A 22399-nucleotide genomic window follows, 5' to 3' on the forward strand; every position below is an offset into this window, starting at 1 on the left:
TCTTCTTTTGTCTGCCTCTGTGCCCTTCACTCGACATACATAAATCAATCAGTCAATTCCATTTCATTGGGAGCAGGGCCCTGATGGATTTCTGTGCCACTGTCCTGATATAGCCACAGTGTCTGCGCGTTAATTACATTTCAAACGAGCCGATGTGCGTATGAGAGCTGATCTGATTCCACTTCATTTGCAGTGATCGCACAAACAAGAGGAAGCCCGGTGTACAAGCCAGAGACGAATATGTAATGTCCGAGCGTCATTAGGTTTATGTCCTATTTGCTGGAGAAATTAGTGTTCCCCTGAAGAGTCCTACTGAACAGTTGTAAAGAGAGGCAGGAGATGTCTAATGCCAGAGAAGTTTATTTACCATCAGCACTGGACCCAGAGACATGAACTCTTTCTGGTATTAGTCATTCAAGTTTAACGGCTATATTCTTCCACAGGGGTAGGTTTAAAATAGTCCTAAGAGTGGCGTCTAATAGAGAGCCAAGAACGGCAGTACGGCTTGTAAGAGAAAACTTGGCCAAGGCTTCTGTGAGGCAATGTCACGCCAAGGGAAGCAGTGTTTGAAAGTGTTTGTGAGGGGCAAATAAAACAGTAAGATGAGGCCCAGCATAGATGGAGTTATGCATAAGGAATGTCAATAATGGGCAGCGCGAGAGATGTCCTTGGTCAACTGTGAAGAAGCAAAGAAATTCTCTAGCACTACAGAGTCGGATACAGTTGACAATACAGTGTCTGCCTATACAGTGTGTTTTATACTGATATCAAACGAGGATGCTCTAAGGATAGAGTGAAAGTCTCTGGAATGTTGAATTGTTTTTAGACCAGCTCGATGACTGAGATGTTGCACCGTTTTACTATTAAAACAACAAGATTATACAATTGAATTAATTTCTTTGTAACTCTCAAGTCGCCTTTCAATCAAATTCTATCAAATAGGGTTGGAACGATACACTTATGTCACAATCCGATACATATCACGATACTCAGGGGCCGATACGTATTGCGATGCAGTAAGTAATTATGAAAAGTAATATGTTTACCTTAAAATGTGTAAAAAACCGTCATGTGTCCAAAGTTTATAAATCAAATGCCATTTGACATTTATTGAAGTGTTAAGATTGAAAAGTGTGACTGTTACTGGAAAACTGTGTGATTAAAAATGCCTCCAAACACAAGTATTGAAAGTATTGCGAATGCGATACTTGATAAAGTATCAATACACGGTATTGCAGCAAAAAGTATTGTGGTCTGATCCGATATTTTGTCCCAGCCCTAATATCAAAATGTATCATCTACTACTGTATATGGCAAATGCCTACATAAGGACTCAAAGCACTTTATGGCAAGGAACCAATCACCCATTCTCACTTTCATTCATACACCAGTGTATGCAGACCCAAGATATAAGCTGGAAGAGATAACCGGTGTTCCATTCAGCCCCATTCATAGTAATGACCCCGAGTGGTCTGTGAAATTAACATGGCTGCTCAATCTCCTCCTACAAAGCCTGCTCTTTAAAAGGGCAAAAAGGCCTAACCCGGCTAGAGCCTCCACAGAGCTCCAGAACCTGTCAATCATAGATTTAGGCTTAAGCTTTTTATTTCTATTATACACTATATATCCTGGCCATCAAGTGGTGGTATTACAGCGATGGCAGCTCTCCGCCATGCGGACCAAAGAGAGGCACTTTCTCCGCTCATTGATGCAGAGACTGGAGGCAAGGTGGGTGAAGTGTCTTTCCGAAGGACACGAGGACAGTGTGCACCTTCAAGAGGCGGGAACCTCGACCTTCCAATCATGAGACGACCTGCTCTACCATCTGCGCCACTGTCAACCCACTATTGTCTCTGTTTCTTCTATTTCTAAGTTAGTTACAAAGCTGAGAAAACAAATGGTTAGACTTAGTTGATGTCTGTTGTTTAGATGTTGGTGATAAATATCGAGATGCTGAATTTTCCGGCGTTTTCTGCTCACCATCTGAATGAATCAAGACAATTTAGAGACAGATGGCACTTGGAATGAGTGGCAAAAGGTAATTATCACAAATAATAAGAATGGATCGGAATAAGAATGTAAAAGTGAGTGAGCAAGTTTGTCTTTGCACATACTGTAAACAGTTTAATAATGATGATGCTGAAGCCAGAGCCGTCAGCAGGAGGTCTAAAGGAAGACCAAAAATGGCCATGTAATTACGCAGGAGAACATAGTTGGTGCAGCGACGGGAGCAGATCATTAGCAGTGGAAACGTAGAAACCACACTTTCCACACATAAATGCTAAGTGTCATGTGTTTGGGGGAAAATATTTTTGTAGGCACAACATCATCAAGACACATTGGCGGAAAAGCAGCTGATCAAGACTTTCTAAAGAGTAAATGAAGAGTTTCGAGACTGTTTAATCAAAAGTCAAGAAAGTTTAAAAACATGTAAGGCGTAGCGCTGTTTTTTGATTAGCATTGGTTTAATACAAGGACCGAGACGTCGCCCGGCATGGCGCAGCCGGGGCCCCACCCTGGAGCCAGATCTGGGGTTGGGGCCCGAACGCGAGCGTCTGGTGGCCGGGCCTCTGCCCACGGGGCCCGGCCGGGCACAGCCCGAAGGGACGACGTGGGCCCGCCCTCCTGTGGACCCACCACCCGCAGAGGGATCCGTAGGGGTCGGGTGCTAAGAGGACTGGGTGGCAGTCGAGGCCGGGTGCCTCGACGACCTGGTCCACATACACAGCTTCTGGCGTTCGGGACATGGAACGTCACCTCGCTGGGGGGGAAGGAGCCGGAGCTTGTGCGGGAGGTTGAGAGATACCGACTAGATATAGTCGGGCTCACCTCCACGCACAGCTTGGGTTCCGGATCCCAACTCCTGGAGAGAGGCTGGACTCTCCATTTTTCTGGAGTTGCCCGCGGGGAGAGGCAGCGGGCTGGGGTGGGTTTGCTCATATCCCCCCAGCTCAACCGTCACGTGTTGGAGTTCACCCCGGTGGACGAGAGGGTCGCGTCCCTACGCCTTCGGGTCGGGGACAGGTCTCTCACCGTTGTCTCGGCCTACGGGCCCAACATCGGTGCAGAGTACCCGGCCTTCTTGGAGTCCCTGGGAGGGGTACTAGATAGTGCTCCGACTGGGGACTCCATTGTTCTACTGGGGGACTTCAACGCCCACATGGGTAACGACAGTGAGACCTGGGAGGGAGTGATTGGGAGGAACGGCCTCCCCGATCTGAACCCGAGTGGTGTTCTGTTATTGGACTTCTGTGCTAGTCACGGTTTGTCCATAACGAACACCATGTTCGAGCACAAGGGTGTCCATAAGTGCACGTGGCACCAGGACACCCTAGGCAGGAGGTCGATGATCGACTTTGTAGTTGTGTCATCTGACCTCCGGCCGCGTGTCTCGGACACTCGGGTGAAGAGAGGGGCGGAGCTGTCAACTGATCACCACCTGGTGGTGAGCTGGATCCGCTGGCAGGGGAGGAAGCCGGTCAGACCTGGCAGGCCCAAGCGTGTTGTGAGGGTCTGCTGGGAACGACTGGCGGATCCCTCTGTCATTGGGGTCTTCAACTCCCACCTCCGGAAGAGCTTCACCCAGATTCCGGGGGAGGCGGGGGACATGGAGTCCGAGTGGACTCTGTTCTCCTCCTCCATTGTTGATGCGGCTGCTCGCAGTTGTGGCCGTAAGGTCTCTGGTGCCTGTCGCGGCGGCAATCCCCGAACCCGGTGGTGGCGCCCGGAAGTAAGGGATGCCGTCAAGCTGAAGAAGGAGTCCTACCTGGCCTTGTTGGCTTGTGGGACTCCTGAGGCAGCTGAGAGGTACCGGCAGGCCAAGCGTGCTGCAGCTCGTGCGGTCGCAGAGGCAAAAACTCGTGTCTGGGAGGAGTTCGGGGAGGCCATGGAGGAAGACTATCGGTCGGCCTCGAAGAAATTCTGGCAAACCATCCGGCGCCTCAGGAGGGGGAAGCAGTGCTTCACCAACACTGTGTACAGTGCGGGTGGGGGGCTGCTGACCTCGACTGGGGATGTCGTCGGACGGTGGAAGGAGTACTTCGAGGACCTCCTCAACCCCGCCGTCACGTCTTCCGATGAGGAAGCAGAGGCTGGGGACTTGGAGGTGGGCTCGCCCATCACCGGGGCTGAAGTCACCGAGGTGGTGAGAAAGCTCCTCGGTGGCAAGGCTCCGGGGGTGGATGAGATTCGCCCTGAGTACCTTAAGTCTCTGGATGTTGTAGGACTGTCTTGGCTGACACGTCTCTGCAACATCGCGTGGCGGTCGGGGACAGTGCCCCTGGATTGGCAGACCGGGGTGGTGGTCCCTCTCTTTAAGAAGGGGGATCGGAGGGTGTGTTCCAATTACAGAGGAATCACCCTCCTTAGCCTCCCCGGTAAGGTCTACTCCAGGGTGCTGGAGAGGAGGATCCGGCCGATGGTTGAACCTCGGATTCAGGAGGAACAATGCGGTTTTCGTCCTGGTCGTGGCACACTGGACCAGCTCTATACCCTCCGTCGGGTGCTCGAGGGTTCGTGGGAGTTCGCCCAACCAGTCCACATGTGTTTTGTGGACTTGGAGAAAGCGTTCGACCGCGTCCCTCGTGGTGCCCTGTGGGGGGTGCTCCGGGAGTATGGGGTCCGGGGCCCTCTGCTAAGGGCTGTCCGTTCCCTGTATGACCGCAGCAGGAGCTTGGTTCGCATTGCCGGCAGTAAGTCAGACCTGTTCCCGGTGCGTGTTGGTCTCCGCCAGGGCTGCCCTTTGTCACCGGTTCTGTTCATTACTTTTATGGACAGAATTTCTCGGCGCAGCCAGGGGCCGGAGGGTGTCCGGTTTGGGAGCCTCAGAGTCTCATCTCTGCTGTTTGCAGATGATGTTGTTCTGTTGGCTTCAACAAACCAGGACCTTCAGCACGCACTGGGGCGGTTTGCAGCCGAGTGTGTAGCGGCCGGGATGAGGATCAGCACCTCCAAATCCGAGGCCATGGTTCTCCACCGGAAAAAGGTGGTTTCCCCTCTCCAGGTCGGTGGGGAGTCCTTACCTCAAGTGGAGGAGTTCAAGTATCTCGGGGTCTTGTTCACGAGTGAGGGACGGATGGAGCGTGAGATCGACAGACGGATCGGTGCAGCGTCAGCAGTGATGCGGTCGCTTTATCGGTCTGTCGTGGTGAAGAGGGAGCTGAGTCGGGGGGCAAAGCTCTCGATTTACCGATCGATCTACGTTCCCACCCTCACCTATGGTCATGAGATTTGGGTAATGACCGAAAGGACAAGATCGCGAATACAAGCGGCCGAAATGAGTTTCCTTCGCAGGGTGGCTGGGCGCACCCTCCGAGATCGGGTGAGGAGCTCAGTTACCCGGGAGGAGCTCGGAGTAGAGTCGCTGCTCCTCCACGTCGAAAGGAGCCAGCTGAGGTGGCTCGGGCATCTGTTTCGGATGCCTCCTGGTCGCCTCCCGCGGGAGGTGTTCCAGGCATGTCCTAGTGGGACAAGGCCTCGTGGAAGACCCAGGACACGGTGGTGGGACTATGTCTCCGAGCTGGCCTGGTGTCGCCTCGGGGTCCCCCCAGAACAGCTGGAGGAGGTGTGTGTGGATCGGGAAGTTTGGGCATCTCTGCTGAGACTGCTGCCCCCGCGACCCGGCCCCGGATAAAGCGGAAGAAAATGGATGGATGGATGGATGGATGGTTTAATACTATCAAGTGTATCAGCAAATTAAAGATGAAGTTATAAATGGTTAAAGTGGTTATGGTGAACTTTATTGTCCCCGTAGGGAGCAAATATAGGGAAAGTTGAGCGCAACAACAGGTCCACTACTAACATTATTTGTAAATGTAAACCACATGGCTCAGTTGCATAGATACAGACGGCATCTCTGGAATTGCCCATATATGGTCACGTTTGAAAACAGTTGAGGGGGGAAACAATTTGGAGAAAAATATAAAGTTTCTCTAATTATTCAAAAAAACACTATAACTAATGCTGAATTATGAATATAGTTTTCTACTAAATAAAGATTCAAAGACATGGAGAGGAGCAAAGTGGTTCAACAGCCCATAAATACATAAAAAACGGAGAATGCTAACATGATGCTTCATGTTAGCATCGTGCTAACGCTATCGCTAGCTACAACTGCCGTTTTTTGGGGTTTTTTTTTGCTTCTACTGAACAATCTGCTGTGAATAAACATCCATATGGACCCGATTTAGACTTGACTTTATTTGTGTGTGATAAATAAGTTTATATTTCGCCAGAAAATGGCTAAAAAGAGTGAAAAATTGTGTTTCCCAAAAGATTCTGTTTTCCCCCTCGACGAGGCCACACCCCTTCTATGACGCAATGTCGTCTGTATCTATTGGAGAAACCAAACAACAACTGCACAAGAGGCTCTACCAACATCAGAAAGAAAGCTCTAGCCACAGTGGGGTTGAATTAGCAATTTTTGTAAGAAACAAAAACCTTCAAGATAAGATAAGATAAGATAAGATAAACCTTTATTGATCTCACAAAAGAGAAATTCACTTGTTACAGTCGGCGTTACTTCCAGATCCAGTCGTTCCCGTCTGTACAGCAGAACCCCCACACCCTGAAGTCACGGCGTAATCACAGCATTTATTCCTGAACTTCAATTTTCTCCATCTGAGTTCAAGTTGTTTTTTCTTTACCCTTATGTAGTTTTATGAGTTAAGATGGTTAACGTCTCTATACACTTTTAAATATGTGTGTGTTGTACAGTAACACGTGGCTCTCTGATTCATAGCCTAGACCAGTACCTGAATGTTAACGCTTCCCCCTCGCAGATGTAGCTGATAGCTGATCAATAACGCCAGACTCAATCAATCACTGTGCCTCAGAGCTGCGGGCCTGATTCGTCCTCCCCTGTCTCTGCCATTTGTCTCTCCATCTGATAGCTTCACTGCATCTCATGTGCCCTTTCCTCATGTCCTCATACCCTCTGTCAGTGATTTATATGTGTGTCTCAAAGGACGCCACAAGTTCATTTGCTTTACTATAGGTTTCATATTCAGATTTTTTTGCTGCCGAGATGAAAACATAAATGCGTTAAAAATAGAAGCACTTATTTCACAATGAGAAAAGTTGGGTAGATCATTTAATTAAAACACATTTATTACAAGGTCCATAAAGACAGAGACAGTTCCACCGTGTATGCAGAATATAGGTATAGCCGTAAAGGAACATTTTATCCCATAGAGCTACATTAAAAACTTGCTAATTTCAACATAGTAAAATTTTATTCATACAATGACATACAGTACATTTCCCACCCAATTGGCAGCTCGTGGATTGTGAGGCTTTTGCATTTTTATTTTCTCATTTTACTCCTCTTTGCAGCCACTTCACATGTGCAATGAACTGTGAACGGAAAATCTGTACCCTCAATTTCAAATATATTCATGGTCATTTACCCTCTCAAGCACACATGTATGCAATAAAGGCAGAGCAGCATTGTCATAAACGAAACACGCAGCGACATTCAATGTCATTATCACTTAAGGCGAGAAAAGGCTTGGCACTGTTGACTGCAATACTAATGGAAGTGAAGCCCATATAGGAGCACACTGAAACTATAAACAACATGAGGCTACTTTTAAAGATCCTTTTCAAGATGCTGCTCAAGACTTAAGGCTATAGGCTTAGTGAGGCAAACAATGTCACCTAATGACTATGTAAGAGCAAAAATGTGTTTTAAATGTGTTCAAGGCCAATCAGTGATAAAAAATTTTTTAAAAATCCAACACAGAAAATGCATAATGGAACATGGCCAGGAATCACTGACATTTGACCAAGAAAATGATCACATCTGTGAATCAACAAAGCTGAGAAACTAGTGCGTTAGTGAACTAGTTTTCCTTTTGCTATTCCCCAAGCACTGTCAGACTGTCAGAAGCTTTTACTTATGTCCAGTTTGGTGCACCCTCTGCTGACCAAATACAGTCATTGCACCTACTGAAATTACGTTTCTACCATAGTATACATCCATTTCTACTATAATAATATACAAATAAAATAATTTCTCCCTTAGGCTAGGCAACAAATGCAACCAAAATGCAATGTCTACTCGATTTAAGAAGGAAGTTATTTTCTCCCCTCAAAAGGCCAGCTTGACAAACAAAGAGATGAGATTGTTTTCCCCAAAAGCCATAAAAAACCTTTATACTCATTGGTCAAATTCATGGTAATGGCTGCTGAACAACAACTACATTTTTTTAATTAATGAAGGCAAGAGTTAAAGCCATAAGATGATGATGACGACGATCACGCCAAATCACCGACAGGGGGCAGACAGGGGCGCGTTTGTTTGGATGACGAACACGCGAAGAAGAGAAAGCGGAAGAGACGTGGCACAAAAACAGAAGAAGGAAGAGGAACGGCTAATATCGCCACTGACAGTTGCTTCAGCTGCAAATAGCAAACAAAAAGCACAAATGACACAGTTGATGCATTTTGTTGGACGGACTGGTCTCGACTAAAGTCTTGATTTCGTGAAAGAGAGGTACCGTTTCGTGTTTTTGAAGTAGCTTGATGTTAAAGGCTAATTACCTTGCAATTTTAAATTCATGGGACAACTTTGCGTTACTGTTGTCTGTAAAGTAAGTCTGTTAATAGGTGCTCAGCTTAGAAAGAAAGCAGTATATTAGTCAGAAAGCAAATATCCAGAATTAGTCAAGACAATGGACTTGGCGTCATACAGCTTTGATTAGGAGATCAAAATATGACAGTAATATCACGGTGCTTCTGTTCATGCTTGTGTCTCGTAGGCCTTTAACTGTACCTGATCACGTCACTAACATCATGTGAATGCATCGTTTTGCTCTTATTGCAGCATACGTCGCTATGGGGCTCTGCAAATGTCCGAAAAGGAAAGTGACCAATTTATTTTGCTTTGAGCACCGGGTAAATGTGTGTGAACATTGTCTGGTCTCAAACCATAACAAGGTGAGTGTATTTTTTACGAGTTTAAGTGTAAATCACTTGTAATCTCGACTGGATGTTATTGTTATATCAACATACTTTGTTCTTTAGTGTATTGTGCAGTCATATCTGCAATGGCTGCAGGACAGCGACTACAATCCCAACTGCACTCTTTGTGACACTCCACTGACGTCTCAAGACACTGTCAGACTGGTTTGCTATGGTAAGTTTAAGTGAAGAGAAACAGGTTTTGTGTCCTCTCTCTCCCTGCAGACATGCTGTGGAAGGTTGCCTTATTTCCATGCGTGCTCACCACATATAACGTGAATCATATTTTATTGATTTATTTCCTAACAGATCTATTCCATTGGGCCTGTCTCAATAATTTGGCCTCCCGGCTGCCCCTCCACACTGCTCCTGCAGGATATCAATGCCCCTCTTGCCAAGGCCCATTATTTCCCCCGTCAAACTTGGCCAGTCCTATTGCAGATTTGTTGAAGGAACAGCTATCATCTGTGAATTGGGCGAGGGCAGGTTTAGGTCTACCTCTGGTAATGATTTATTTATTTATTTTCTCCTTTTTTACATAAATAAATGGCTTATTTGAGTATTAACAAAATGTAATTTCTGACAGATAGAAGAGCCCCTGTTGGATCTGGAAGAGACCAAAGCTTCTGATGTAACAGATTACACTGACTGGTCAACTTTTGAAGGTGAGGTAAAAGGCTGAATATACCACACTCTCAGTCTCTTCGCTTGCTTTTGTGTTTTTTACATATGTTTTTTTTTTTTATTGTTCTGACTGTGACACAGCTCGGGAACAAAGCGAAACATATCCAAGTCACTCATACAACACCAATCTTAGCCCTCCAACAAATTCCATCTCTACCACGACGCAAGAGGACCCTGGAGACTCTCAGAAAAACGGGGAACCAACTATTAAAGAACATGCTGTTGTAAACTTTAATACAGCCAGTATAAATGACACACTCACGATACATGCAGGTAATGGACCGTGAGGTGCTGCATCACTGGATCTGTGACTGTTTCGCCATAATAATATCATTATTGTATGATTATTATTTCAGCTTCATCACCAAGAAAGGTCTATGACACACGGGACACTGGCCACAGCTCGGTCACGCAAATAGACTTTGATGATGACAAGTACAGACGGAGACCAGCTCTTGGTTGGTTTGCACAAGTTCTCAAGTTAGTACTGGATTTTAAATGTCACTTGATCTCTTTCAACTTGAAAATTCGAAGTATTTATTTATTTATTGTCTTCACATTTAGGAATCGCTCTGGAGGAAAACGTTCATCTCTGACATGGAAGCAACGGATGTTCATGTTCCTTTTGGTTGGAGTTCTGGGATTTTTTACTCTGATTATCATCATGGCGAAACTTGGACGTGCGTCAGCTGGTTCAGACCCAAATTTAGATCCTCTTCTGAATCCTAACATTCGTGTCGGGAAATACTGAAAACAAGCATTGCTTACTTTGCTATTGCACAACCTGAGATTGTGTAGACTGTGAAGTGATTTTAACCTAGTTGGCCCAACAGAGGGAGCTGATTAATCATCTTGAATGGAAAGAGATATGGGACCTTTTCGGTGTGGAAGCAATGCTGCCTTTGTTAAGAAACAAAAACAGGAAACATTTATTATTGCTTCGATTACTGATTTAAAATGAGCGGTGGGTATTTATTTTTGCTGTGCCAGAAAACATGCTTTAATTTTCTGTAGTTGTGCGAAAGTGCGTGTACAACGACTGGAAGCATCTTTGTATAAAGTTAACAAGTTACATTCTCACATTTATAGTATGAATGATGTCATAGTTGTGTGGATATTTTATTTTGGCTTGTTCAGAGTTAATACTAATAATTACCAAACTAAAACCGACTGCATTTATTTTAAACTAGGTGCAATTGCAAATGTATTTTTTCGGATACATTTCCCCCACTTTACATTAAATTGTAAAAATAATATTGTTTTGACTGCTGTTTGTCTGTTTATTATAATAATAGATACTGTGTGAATTATAGCTTTGGGTCCCAAAATGTTTGGTGTGCTTATTAAGTGTTAATAAGGTATTAATAAGCATTAATAATATGCTTGTAAAGTGTTAACACACTTATACCTTTATCTGTTATACAAATAGGCCATTAATAATACGCTTATTCATAGCCTTTAACATAACCCTGACCTTAACCCTTACACCCTAAAATGATTACTAATGGTTATTAATACTTAATGAGAACACCTTAATCTAAAGCGATACCAACTGTTTTTGCTTGAAGCCTCCCATCCTTGTGCAAGAGACAAACGGGCCCCCCAGTCCAAAACCACAGCCCCTCCAAATGCATTAAAACATCAAAATAATGGCCTAATTAGCCATTTTATTATAAGCAAGGTTAATTTGGACCGTTTAGTCCTTTCATAGTCATATGTGATGACAATGTACCTTTTAATTTGCTCAAATAATGTCTTCTGATGCAGACAAAGCTTTAGGCAACCCTCCCTGAATCATTAAAACCAATACACATTATACAATGTTCTATTAGGACTTGCGAGTAGTTGTACATTTCCAAATACATGTATGCAGGCACATGCATACTGGCCAAAACATGCACAATAGGCCAGATCCTTCATCCCACAATATGCTTTAAGATGTGGGTTTGTGTCCATGAAAGCTTGTCCACTGCTACTGACTGCCCCGGCAGCATTGAAAGATGGTTGAAATGCAGAGGACAAATTTCCCTATGGGGACAAAAATGCTACTAAACATTTACATTGATGCTATAGCTAACTCCGAGATGTTAATTATGTAACTTCACATGCTGTGTGTGGGAATCCTGGTAATAACCCTCACAAAACGTCACGGGTCAGCTCCTGGTCATGTGTGGCATGTTTCCACTGAACTTGCCAAGCTGTGACCGTAGTGACGGATGACATTGGCTCTCAGGGTTTCACATTGATGTGGGGAAAGCAGCCCAAGGCAACAACAATCACACGCCTTTAAAAACCTGATTAAAGAAAACATGGGATATATATGTCCGCCATAGATTTAGATATGTAGATATTTTGTAGATGATTTCACTGTTGTTTTACTTTGACATCGGATAGTTTTACATGTGTTTGTTTCTACATCGGAAGTCAATGTCCAGTAAGTTTCATTGCCTGTGAGTTATTAGAATGACTATTGCTCTGACATAATAGGAGCACTCTGATCAATAATGATTGTTGGTACGACAGGAATTCATTGCAGCAGCAGTGGTCAGTATTTCCTCATTGCCCCTGGACAAAGACAAAATATGGACTGAAACATGTACATAGTATTACACTGCAAAAAGTGTGAAGTGTGTGAGTGAAATTTGTCTTTGGTTTGAGACTTTGAGACTTTCAAGAAATCTGTCCACGGGACAAGAAATTAAACTTAAATTAAGATAAAACACCTGCAACAGTCTTATATCAAGAAAATAAAAACACATTAAGCGTAAATATCTTGCTACATGGACAGATTTCATGAAATGAGACTTTCAAATGAAGGACGTACTTCATTCTTCTATTTCAACAAAGTGTTACTTCTTTCAAGATTACTTTTTGTAATTGTAAAACTTTCAAAAGTTGCTATAGTTTTCTTAAAGTTCCCTGTAAGTGGCACAGAAACGTCTTGAATGTCACTTTTGTACATTCTTAAACACTTTCTCTTAATCATTTTTATAGAAAAATATGCGGCAAAAATATTGAGGTTGTAATCGTTTTTAAAATAATTATATGCTTGGTGTGCAAATGAAAAAAATGTATTCAGAAGGTTAAAGCCACTGCACTGTATGTCTGTCTGACATTGGATGATCTATTGAGCGCATATCAATAACTGTGTGAGTTTCATTGATGGTTGTGGTGCTGTTTAAAAAGGGGACGACAGACAGATCATCAGTCGTGTCTGCTACAAAACACCAATGAACAGCTCTCCCACATCAGTGAGATCTTCATAAAAGTAAGTACTTGGTTATATTGTATGGTTATTTCACTTTACTCTCCTGACGTGCCTTAATTTCAAATCCATAGTCGATTTGCCGCACTGCTTTTGTAGAAGTTGACCCTACCCGACTTAACAGTGTTACTTTTTTTTGCAATTTACAGCGTACGCTAAAGGCAGAAGCCACGCAAGATGGATAAACATTTCAAACAACCTCCACTGAATACGAAAACGAGCAAGGGTCAGAAGAATGATGTCTGGGACCAGCAGAGACGGCCTCCACAAGTCAAGAACCACAATCAGAACCATAACCGCAACCATCACTCAGATGACAACGACAGCCATGAGGACAATGGGTGAGAACAAGCCTTGTTTTCTCAACATCAGCCGCCAAGCTAATCTTGTGTTGACGTGTTTCTTGTCTTTTCTTTCTTTTACAGCACTTATTCAACCATAGAAGACAGTGTTTTTCATGATCCCCCTCATGACAGCCGGCACCATCCCCGCAACTGCCACAAGCAAAACCATCACAGTCTTTCCACCTCAAGCACATCAATCACATCGTCATCGCCATCTTCGTCTTCTTTCTCTTCTTCTTCTTCTTCCTCATTTTCATCTTCATCTTCCTCATCCAGGACCTCCTCTGCTTCCTCCAGCTCCTCATCTGGCTCATCCGACAGTGAAAGGTCAAACCCAAGGAGCAAACCGCAGCATTCCCGCTCATGCAACGACATCTCGAGGAAAACCAAATATTTGGATGAGGGTGATGACACGGCCCCATTGTTGGAGGGGGATGATAATTTGAACAGAAAAACAAAACACGGCACAACCCCTCGGAGTGCTCAGTCCCACGGCAAACACATAATTGACGATGGAAGCGTTCGAAAGGCTAAATCAATGGAGGCCCTTCCTAGACCGAAGCAAAAAGAAGAAGAAAAGAGAAAAAATGAAGCCAGGAAAAATATTGTCAAGGAAAAGATAAAGTTCTCTGCATTTCTTAACGAGGTTACCCGACATGTGCTTAGTCCAATGAGGCTCACAACCCTCGGAGTGACTAATGCTCAAAGGCCCACCAGCCCAGGACAGGCTTCTGGGAGGTCTACAAAATCTGTAAACAGTACGGTGAAACAAGAGCAACAGAAACAGGGCAGTGTGGATTCAGCGAGCTCAGGCAGACGCTCACGTGGCAGCAGTAAGCATTCACACTCTCGGCAAAGGCACTACAGCCACCGCACGGAGGGCTCGCCAGATCGAAAGACAAGACGCAGTTTCAAAAGGCATCACTCGTGGTCTTATCGCGAACGCTCCTGCTCACCATCAAGCAAGCACCATCATCATTACCATCATCATCATCGCCGGCATGGCAGCCCAAGTTATGAGAAAGATCACCAGCATCACCGTAACTGTGGACGTCATCATAGTCCGACGAACTACCACCATGACCACGGCAAAACTAGTCATCACCAAAACAAGCATTATGACGACGACCATGACGATCATCATCACAGTGCACCTCGTTATTACAAAGACCAGAGTGCGCCTGAGCATGGCTACAATGGATACCACCGTAAATCTCATCATAGTGAGCAAAGAGACACTCGTCACTTAAGGGAGCGTTCAACATCACCCTATCACCATAGACACCGCAATGACCCTGGTGATTACAATAAAGGAAGTACTAACGACAATCACCATGGAGATCACCACGATCCAGGCTATTACCACAATGAGCGAGACCCTCAGCATGTGGCACACCATAAAGACCATCATCACAGTGAACCTCGTCATCATCACGCTCATGGTCATCACCAGCATCAGCACCGAGAACCTCGCCACCAGAGTGAACGTTACCATGGGCACCACTCGAGAAAACACCACCCTGGCACTGAGTGTTGTCAAGGACACCACCATGATCACAATCTTTATCACAACAGTGAGTCCATGCATCACCACAGCCATAAGGACCACCATGCACCACAACATCATGATCACCAAGAGGACCATCACAGCGAGCCCAATCATTACCATCGAGACCATCACAATAGTCCGTACCATCACCATGGAGACCATCACAACGAGCCCCATCATCACCACGGAGATAATCACGATGATCCCCATCATCACCACGGAGATAATCACGATGAGCCCCATCATCGTCATGGAGACCATCACTTTGAGCCCCATCATCACCACAGAGATAATCACGATGAGCCCCATCATCACCACGGAGATAATCACGATGAGCACCATCATCATCATGGAGACCACCACAACGAGCCCCATCATCACCATGGAGACCATCACAGTGAACCCCATCATCACCAAGGAGATAATCACGATGAACCCCATCGTCGTCATGGAGACCACCGCAACGAGTCCCATAATCAACATGGAGACCATCACAGTGAACCCCATCATCACCAAGGAGACCATCATGATGAGCCCCATCATCGTCATGGAGACCACCGCAACGAGCCCCATCATCGTCATGGAGACCATCACAATGAGCCCCATAATTACCATGGTGACCGTCACAATGAGTCTCATAATCACCGTGGAGACCATTACAATGAGCCCCATCATTACCATGGTGACCATCAGAGTGAGCCCCATCATCACCGTGGAGACCATCACAATGAGCCTCATCATTACCATGGTGACCATCACAGTGAGCCCCATCATCGTCATAAAGATCATCATCATGAACTTGATGCCTGCCTCCAGAAACACCTTGAAGGCCATTCTAAGTCAAACTTTGGTTCCAGATCGCCTCAGGTCCATTCCAAAACAAACCAGAGTCACACTGACCATGAGCGTCACGGAAAACCAATAGACAAGACCCTGGAATCTCTTCAGGATTTGACAAGTCAGAACGAGGAACAGACGAGCTTCACCGGCCCATTACGTAAAGTATGACGTGCCTGATTCCAGTCAAACGTTGCATGAAAACTTAATTGCATTGTTATGTAATGTGTTCCACTGCCAACCAACTGATTAGTGCAGCACAATGACTTAGACATAATTAATTCATTGATCATTTCTAATTTAAATTACAACCCAACAACGTGTTATGTAATAGATAATTGAAAAAGGCTGTATTTACTTTTTGCTAACATTTTTATCTCTTTGCTCAATACAGGAAAATGCAGATGGCATGGGTAGAATAATGTAAGTTATTTACACTATAATTCATCGATTCATTGAAGCTAATTATTAAAAAGGTTATTGTACAATAAATATGAATAGGGGACTATAGATGAATATTAGTCTTGAATTTGCAGTGTCCTATTTTCATTATATTAATGAATCTACTGTAACCCCCACAGAATAGTACAAGAACAAAATGAAGGGCTGCAGCAAAGTCTGCTGAAAACAGCGGTGAGAGTGGAGTGCTTGGGAGAGGAATTCATGAGCAGTCGCAACTGTTTGGAGTCAGAGCTGCAGAGGACACGCTTGGAGCTCAGCAGCCTCACTGAGAGGTTTAAAAGGTACAGGCAAAAACACAACAAATGTCATTGTCAGTCTGAAGGTAACATCAACTTGGTCATGTCTTTCTAGATTACATGACAACTGCTCCTCCACACAACAAACAAACAGCCTGCTGGAACATAAACTTCATTTGGTGGTAAACAAGTACATGCATGTGTATAAACCACTGCACATGGCAACACCTTTTAATTAACTTGTTTTGAAACAGGCTCAGAGCATGGAAGGGGAACGCGAGAGGCTAAACCAGCGCATTTCAGCTTTGACAGAGAAACTGGCTGATGCAAAGTTTGTCAACAGTGTGGACACGAACAATGTAAGATCCTCGCGCATGCTTTCAGAGACCTATTACCTATTATAAAAAGTAATGCAGGTAAGAACCTAACATTTAACAACAGACTGGTCTCCATTTGAGTAGAGGAGCACAATATAGACACAATCTGAAAGGTTCTGGTCCAAAATGGGTTCTTTCATTGCAACACAAACAGCACTTATTGACTAAATGTTAACCTTTTGCCACAAAATCCAAAAGGTATCTCCGTGAAATCTGCATACAGTGCCTCACTCAAACCAGGCCATAAACACTGTGTACTTTGATTTCACCAGGTAGTGCAACATCAGGTCGATTCTGGCGTCCCTCCCATCACCCCTCCTCCAGCTCAGTTCATGGACAATTTCGCCTATGCCAAAGACAAAGCCGCTGGACAGGAGCAGTCTCTAGGGTCAGTCCCGGAGGAGGAGGAGTCAGACTGGTCAGAAATCGGCGAGGAAACACCAAGATTTGTACTAACAGGTCTCAACCGCGGCCAGGTGTGGAGACGCCGACAGAGTGATATCGATAAAGCCGACGAGCCTGGAAGTGAAGGAGTATTCAGGCCGCACTCGCCACGACCAACGCCTGTACCTCACTTACAGCTTTCAGTCCACGATGAGCTCCTGCCGTTTGCCCCAAATGATCTTTCCGACATTGCAACATGTGAGAGCTCTTATACGTTTGCTGCAAGTCCAAGTCTTGGGTCCGCTGTTCTTTTCCGATCTGCAAGCTTGGAGGACATCCCCCTGGCCCGTCACTCTATGCACAAGGAGCTCCAGGGCACTGAGGCCATGATGGACCTGCATCACTCAGGAGCAGGGGCTGTCCATGACATAGAAAATGAGATCATCCATCACCTTAGGACCAACAGGGAGTCTGACATGGATGCCGCCATGTCCAATCTGCAGTCAGCTGAACGCATCCTGAACCACCTTATATCGGAAACACACCACAGTGAGGGGAAAGGTGAAGGCAGGGCTGAGGTGCAGGGCTGGTCTGAAGGAATACCCGATGACTTGCTCAAAGGGGAGCGTACAAAGCTGTAACTCTACACTGTGCCCAAATGGCCCAAAGTGAATATAATACCCAACACTGAAATCAAAATAAGATCATGTAACTGTATGTGTAAATGCATTTAGAGGCTAAACATTTAGTTTTAAATATTAAGTCTATTTATTCTTAGAAATTCTTGCCTGCGAAAAGCTTCTACACACCATTGTTGTTATTTTTAGTTGACAGATATTTGCCAATTGTAAACAACCTTCCTTTGTCTTTTCCATCCAGATATACATGTAAATCTTTAGTGTGAAAATTTAACTAATACAAATGAATGAAAATAAAATGACGTTGCATAAATATAAATAAAAGTAAAGTATGCAGTATTAAAAAATGCAATGAATGTGCTGTCTGTAAATATTAAGTCTAGATTAGAGCATAGAAAATTTAGCTAAGATGTAGTTTGTTGTCAGTGTTACTAATAAAGAGAACAATATTTACTTGGTGTCTTTTGTGTCTTTTGCCGTGTTGCTGTTACGAAACTATATTATACAGCTACTATATTAATATATTACTATTACTACTACTCAGACAATGATAGGAGTCAAAATAACATGTTCACAGTGAAAGAGTCACCAGGTATATGAAGCATATTCCCATCATGCAATTCACGATACTTGTATGTGTAAATGTCACTATTAATTAGGTTTGTCCTGTCCCTGTGTGCATGAGTGATGGCTGCTGAGCAGACATTGGCCTGAATTGATCGGACCTGTTTAATAGGATAGGAAGGCATTAGCCCTAAGATGTGCACCTCAGCCAAGTTCACCAAATCCACTGCGCGGTGGATTTGGTGAACTTGGATGGTGTACAGTGGTTGCTGGGAATAATTCGTATTTTTCGCCACTTTTTTGGGGAAACAAATAAGGTAATATAACAATAGATGTTCTATATCTTTCATTGTTTATTACATATTGTTTATTAGATGCTCAAATTTGGCATCTAGTATGTAATAAACAATAATGCTTGTAACTTTTACTTTTTGAGGCACATTCCTCTGTTTAAATAACAACAATTTATCTGTATTTTCAGAAAAGGGGTTAGGTTGCCCCTTCTTATTTTGTTGCTCTCCTTCCCCTCTTCCCCCCGTGAGACTCGGATCTCCTGACTTCAGCAATCATGGTGGTGATGAAGATGAAGTTTCCCTTTCAGAAAAGGGTGAAGCTGGCCCAGGGACTGTGGCTCCTGTCATGGTGTGCCACAGTGGCCGGGGCCATTACCTTCACCCTGGGATGCATCCTCAAGACAGAACTACGCAGGAGGGGAGAGGTACAAACCCTCTAAAAAGCAGAATAGTATCATTTAGTTATCACTAAGTTATAATGAAGTCATTTGAATTTGTTAAAATCTAAATTAAAAATCTAACAAAAGTGGTTACATTTGAACAAAGTATTACAGATTTGCTGTGAATTTGTTTTTTTAACTTGACAATACGGACCATAATACATGCAAAACATAGAAAAAAAGCTAAATTTTTCTGTCAGTGCTGCAGAGAAAATGTAACAATGAACTAAAATGGCCTTTACAAATCTCAATTCATTGTGGCCCAATTTAGATGCTCATTAATACTAATCAGGCTTAATCTAAATCTGAACACAAGGCAGTGACAATACAACAGGAGTCCATCTGGCCTAAATCTCATTTATGTTTTTACAAAAACATGTTTTTAAATGCACCCTTCAAATTTGTTTTAATTGTTACAATGATTATAATGGTTCCTTGATCTGATCGTTATATATTTAGTACTTAAATGCTCAGATGAACAGTACACCACTTTGTTCCATACGTATAATGTTTGTTGGTGCAGTTTACCTTTTAAATGGACTGATTAGTTTAGAATCCAGAGCTGGTCAAAGAAAAGCACACAGTGCATTACCTCCAAGAAAAAACTCACAGTCAGCCAAATGCGCACAGCACAATATCCATCAGTCTTTGAGGCTACAAGTACTTATAAACTGCAGTTAGAAACACAAAAAGATGAAGACGTTTTTATATAATGTTTTAGGTGTTATCAACATCAGAAAACATTTAACTCTAATGCATAGATAATGAAATCCAAAGTCTTCCTTTAACTTTTTAAATAAATAAATCTCATCCTTTTTCAAAGCTAAAAGTTTTGCAAAATATAGTATACAAACTGTTGTGATGCTTTTAGGTAATGGACAACACCGACATACACATCGTACCCAACACTCTCATGATCGTGGGTCTGGCCTCTTTGGGAATCAACTACTTTGCTGGAAAGATTGGTCAAGATGCTCTGGACGCCGGCAAATTTCCGCGCTGGAAGAGTTTATTGAAGCCCTACTTTGCAATCTCCTCCTTTTTCACCGTTCTCATGCTGCTGGCCGTCATTATGAGCTACGCCATGAAGGGCAGCCTGGAGTCCTCACTAAAGGTGGGCCTGAGAAACGGCATCCGCTTCTACAAAGACACAGACACCCCGGGGCGCTGTTTTCAAAAGCAGAATATCGATCGGCTGCAGATGGAGTTCCAGTGTTGCGGAAACAATGACTTCAGGGACTGGTTTGAAGTGCAATGGATCAGCAACCGCTACCTGGATTTCAGCACAAAAGAAGTCAAAGAGTAAGCTGTTAAAAATAGCTCTTGTGTTTCCTTTGATTTCATTTGCCATTTTGACCTCGTTCTTCTTGTCTGCTCCTCCCTTAAGCCGAATCAAGAGCAATGTGGATGGCCGGTACTTGGTAGATGGAGTCCCTTTCAGTTGCTGTAACCCCAGTTCTCCAAGACCGTGCATTCAGTATCAACTTATGAACAATTCAGCCCACTATAACTACGACTACCAGACAGAGGAACTCAATATCTTCATTCGCGGCTGCAGGGAGGCCCTCGTCAACTACTACATGGGCCTGATGAACACTATTGGCGCAGGAGTGCTTTCTGTGTTCCTATTACAGGTATAATAATGAAGAACCCATTGCTGTATGTGCTTTTTAAGTGTATTCACCTTATATCTCGATTCTTCAGGGCTCTGTGTTGGTGAGTTTGCGGTTCTTGCAGACTGCGATGGAGGCGCTCGCAGGCAATGAGAACACAGAGGTAGAGACGGAGGGCTACCTGCTGGAGAAGGGGGTGAAGGACACCATCATGGAGTACCTGGACCCAGTACTGAGCTTCCTCCTCCTCAAAAACCAGGTTCAGGATGGTGCTGAGACAGGCCCTGACAACGCCTAAACAACACACAGGAAACACACACACACACACACACACACACACACACACACACACACACACACACACACACACACACACACACACAAGGAAACTAATGGTAAATTATTCCACATTAATCGTGACGTAAGGACAGTGACTAACAGTGTGTGTGCGTGGTGATTGCAATAAAAATACGAGATTCATTACTATGACATAAAACCTTATATGGAAATTAAAACATTAGATTTTTCTGTCCTGTGAAGATGTATTCTGTACATTTTTTATAATTTGCATATCCTATAAAGATACATAAAATTACACTTCAATGTTTTTTTTTTTGTCTACAGCCATAAAATCGCTTAATGTAACATATGCTTTGGAAATACCTTGTCAATATTACATTGCTGTAATGTATTCTTACCAGTGTTAATTTCGTCAACTAAAATATTTAGTCTTAACTTTAGTCAAAGTGTTATTTTTGATGACTAAAATTGGACTAAAACTAAATTAAAAGTTGTTCATGAGACTAAAACTATGACTAAAATATCCAGATATTTTAGTCAACTAAAATAAGACTAAATAAAAATGAAAAGGAGAGACTAAAATCATCCAAACTTCGATTGACCGTCTGAAAGAGCCTCAGATCATGTAAATTCTCTGCCAAAGGATCAGCTCTGAGCTTTGTTCATGTGGAGCAGCTCCATGAAGCAGAGAAACAAGATTAAATATGATTATAATGAATATTATCAATGCAAAGTCGACTAAATTCGTCTTAAATTTAGTCGACTAAATTTACTTGCAATTTTAGTCGACTAAAACTAGACTAAAATTGAGACGGTTTGTTTGACTAAATCTCGACTAAAATTAAATTCCATTTTAGTCAAAAGACTAAGACTAAAACTAAATTAAAATATGTTGTCAAAATTAACACTGATTCTTACAGATATTTCTGTCAGGAGTTTAAAAGTCATATTTCATGTGGTGTATGAAAGATTGTATTGTAATGCAAACTGTAGAAAAGCTCTGGGTATAACATAATGTGAAAAATTATTAAAGTTCACTGTTATAAAACGTGTCGCTCTTTCAATGACTGGTTCACTAACCTGCCTGTGTTAGACCTACTTCTCAGTCAGGTGGATTTAGGATTATAGAGATTTATTAATAAGTATCAGTAACATTGGAAGGCTCTTAAGAATGTCCTTAGCTTCACCACCTTTGTTAAAGCTGTTAATCTAATTTGTAAAACTTGCTGGCCTTGCAGACAGTCAATATATAGGTCTGGGTCAGGTGCCATATAATAAAGGTAGACTGAGGGAGAAAACAAGAGTGACTAAAAGAAAAAGTAAGCAGGGAATAAAGGGTAAGCAATTTGAAGACCATTTGATTGAACATGCCAACACGGAGAGTAAACTTTATGTCACATTTAACCAGACTTGTCCAGGACATCCCACAACTTAAAGCCACTGCACGAACCA

The 22399-nt window shown here is 43.4% G+C and overlaps 4 protein-coding genes across 4 annotated transcripts; all 4 read left to right on the top strand.

Moving 5' to 3' along the window:
* The first annotated feature begins 8314 nt into the window (after positions 1-8314).
* zfpl1 (zinc finger protein-like 1) lies at positions 8315-10827 on the top strand. Its single transcript, XM_079566881.1, has 8 exons — positions 8315-8494; positions 8825-8937; positions 9025-9136; positions 9271-9464; positions 9548-9626; positions 9727-9918; positions 10002-10125; positions 10210-10827. Exons 2-8 carry the CDS (start codon positions 8836-8838, stop codon positions 10394-10396), a joined length of 990 nt encoding a protein of 329 aa, XP_079423007.1. The 5' UTR covers positions 8315-8494; positions 8825-8835; the 3' UTR covers positions 10397-10827.
* A 3787-nt stretch (positions 10828-14614) lies between these two features.
* On the top strand, positions 14615-16063 carry LOC306970335 (uncharacterized protein). Its single transcript, XM_079566252.1, has 2 exons — positions 14615-15805; positions 16035-16063. Exon 1 carries the CDS (start codon positions 14622-14624, stop codon positions 15726-15728), a length of 1107 nt encoding a protein of 368 aa, XP_079422378.1. The 5' UTR covers positions 14615-14621; the 3' UTR covers positions 15729-15805; positions 16035-16063.
* A 91-nt stretch (positions 16064-16154) lies between these two features.
* LOC306970334 (uncharacterized protein) lies at positions 16155-17792 on the top strand. Its single transcript, XM_079566251.1, has 4 exons — positions 16155-16383; positions 16454-16520; positions 16593-16697; positions 16988-17792. Exons 1-4 carry the CDS (start codon positions 16304-16306, stop codon positions 17738-17740), a joined length of 1005 nt encoding a protein of 334 aa, XP_079422377.1. The 5' UTR covers positions 16155-16303; the 3' UTR covers positions 17741-17792.
* A 1038-nt stretch (positions 17793-18830) lies between these two features.
* rom1a (retinal outer segment membrane protein 1a) lies at positions 18831-20945 on the top strand (the record flags this gene model as incomplete). The annotated part of the gene is made up of 4 exons (XM_079566440.1): positions 18831-19019; positions 19906-20336; positions 20422-20668; positions 20739-20945. Exons 1-4 carry the CDS (start codon positions 18870-18872, stop codon positions 20943-20945), a joined length of 1035 nt encoding a protein of 344 aa, XP_079422566.1. The 5' UTR covers positions 18831-18869.
* Between the last annotated feature and the right edge of the window lie 1454 nt (positions 20946-22399).

Source organism: Gobius niger (genome assembly GCF_951799975.1).
Source record: "Gobius niger genome assembly, chromosome: 11".
Taxonomy (NCBI): Eukaryota; Metazoa; Chordata; class Actinopteri; order Gobiiformes; family Gobiidae; genus Gobius; species Gobius niger.

What these genes read in the sequence shown, in the direction of transcription:
- zfpl1 (XM_079566881.1), top strand. Translation starts at nt 8,836, where the DNA reads ATGGGGCTCTGCAAATGTCCGAAAAGGAAAGTGACCAATTTATTTTGC. An exon ending in TGGTCTCAAACCATAACAAG is followed by an intron (nt 8,938 to 9,024) that starts GTGAGTGTATTT and finishes TTTGTTCTTTAG; the next exon opens with TGTATTGTGCAGTCATATCT. An exon ending in TGGTTTGCACAAGTTCTCAA is followed by an intron (nt 10,126 to 10,209) that starts GTTAGTACTGGA and finishes CTTCACATTTAG; the next exon opens with GAATCGCTCTGGAGGAAAAC.
- LOC306970335 (XM_079566252.1), top strand. Translation starts at nt 14,622, where the DNA reads ATGAGCGAGACCCTCAGCATGTGGCACACCATAAAGACCATCATCACA.
- LOC306970334 (XM_079566251.1), top strand. Translation starts at nt 16,304, where the DNA reads ATGAGCAGTCGCAACTGTTTGGAGTCAGAGCTGCAGAGGACACGCTTG. An exon ending in CTCACTGAGAGGTTTAAAAG is followed by an intron (nt 16,384 to 16,453) that starts GTACAGGCAAAA and finishes ATGTCTTTCTAG; the next exon opens with ATTACATGACAACTGCTCCT. An exon ending in ACAGTGTGGACACGAACAAT is followed by an intron (nt 16,698 to 16,987) that starts GTAAGATCCTCG and finishes TGATTTCACCAG; the next exon opens with GTAGTGCAACATCAGGTCGA.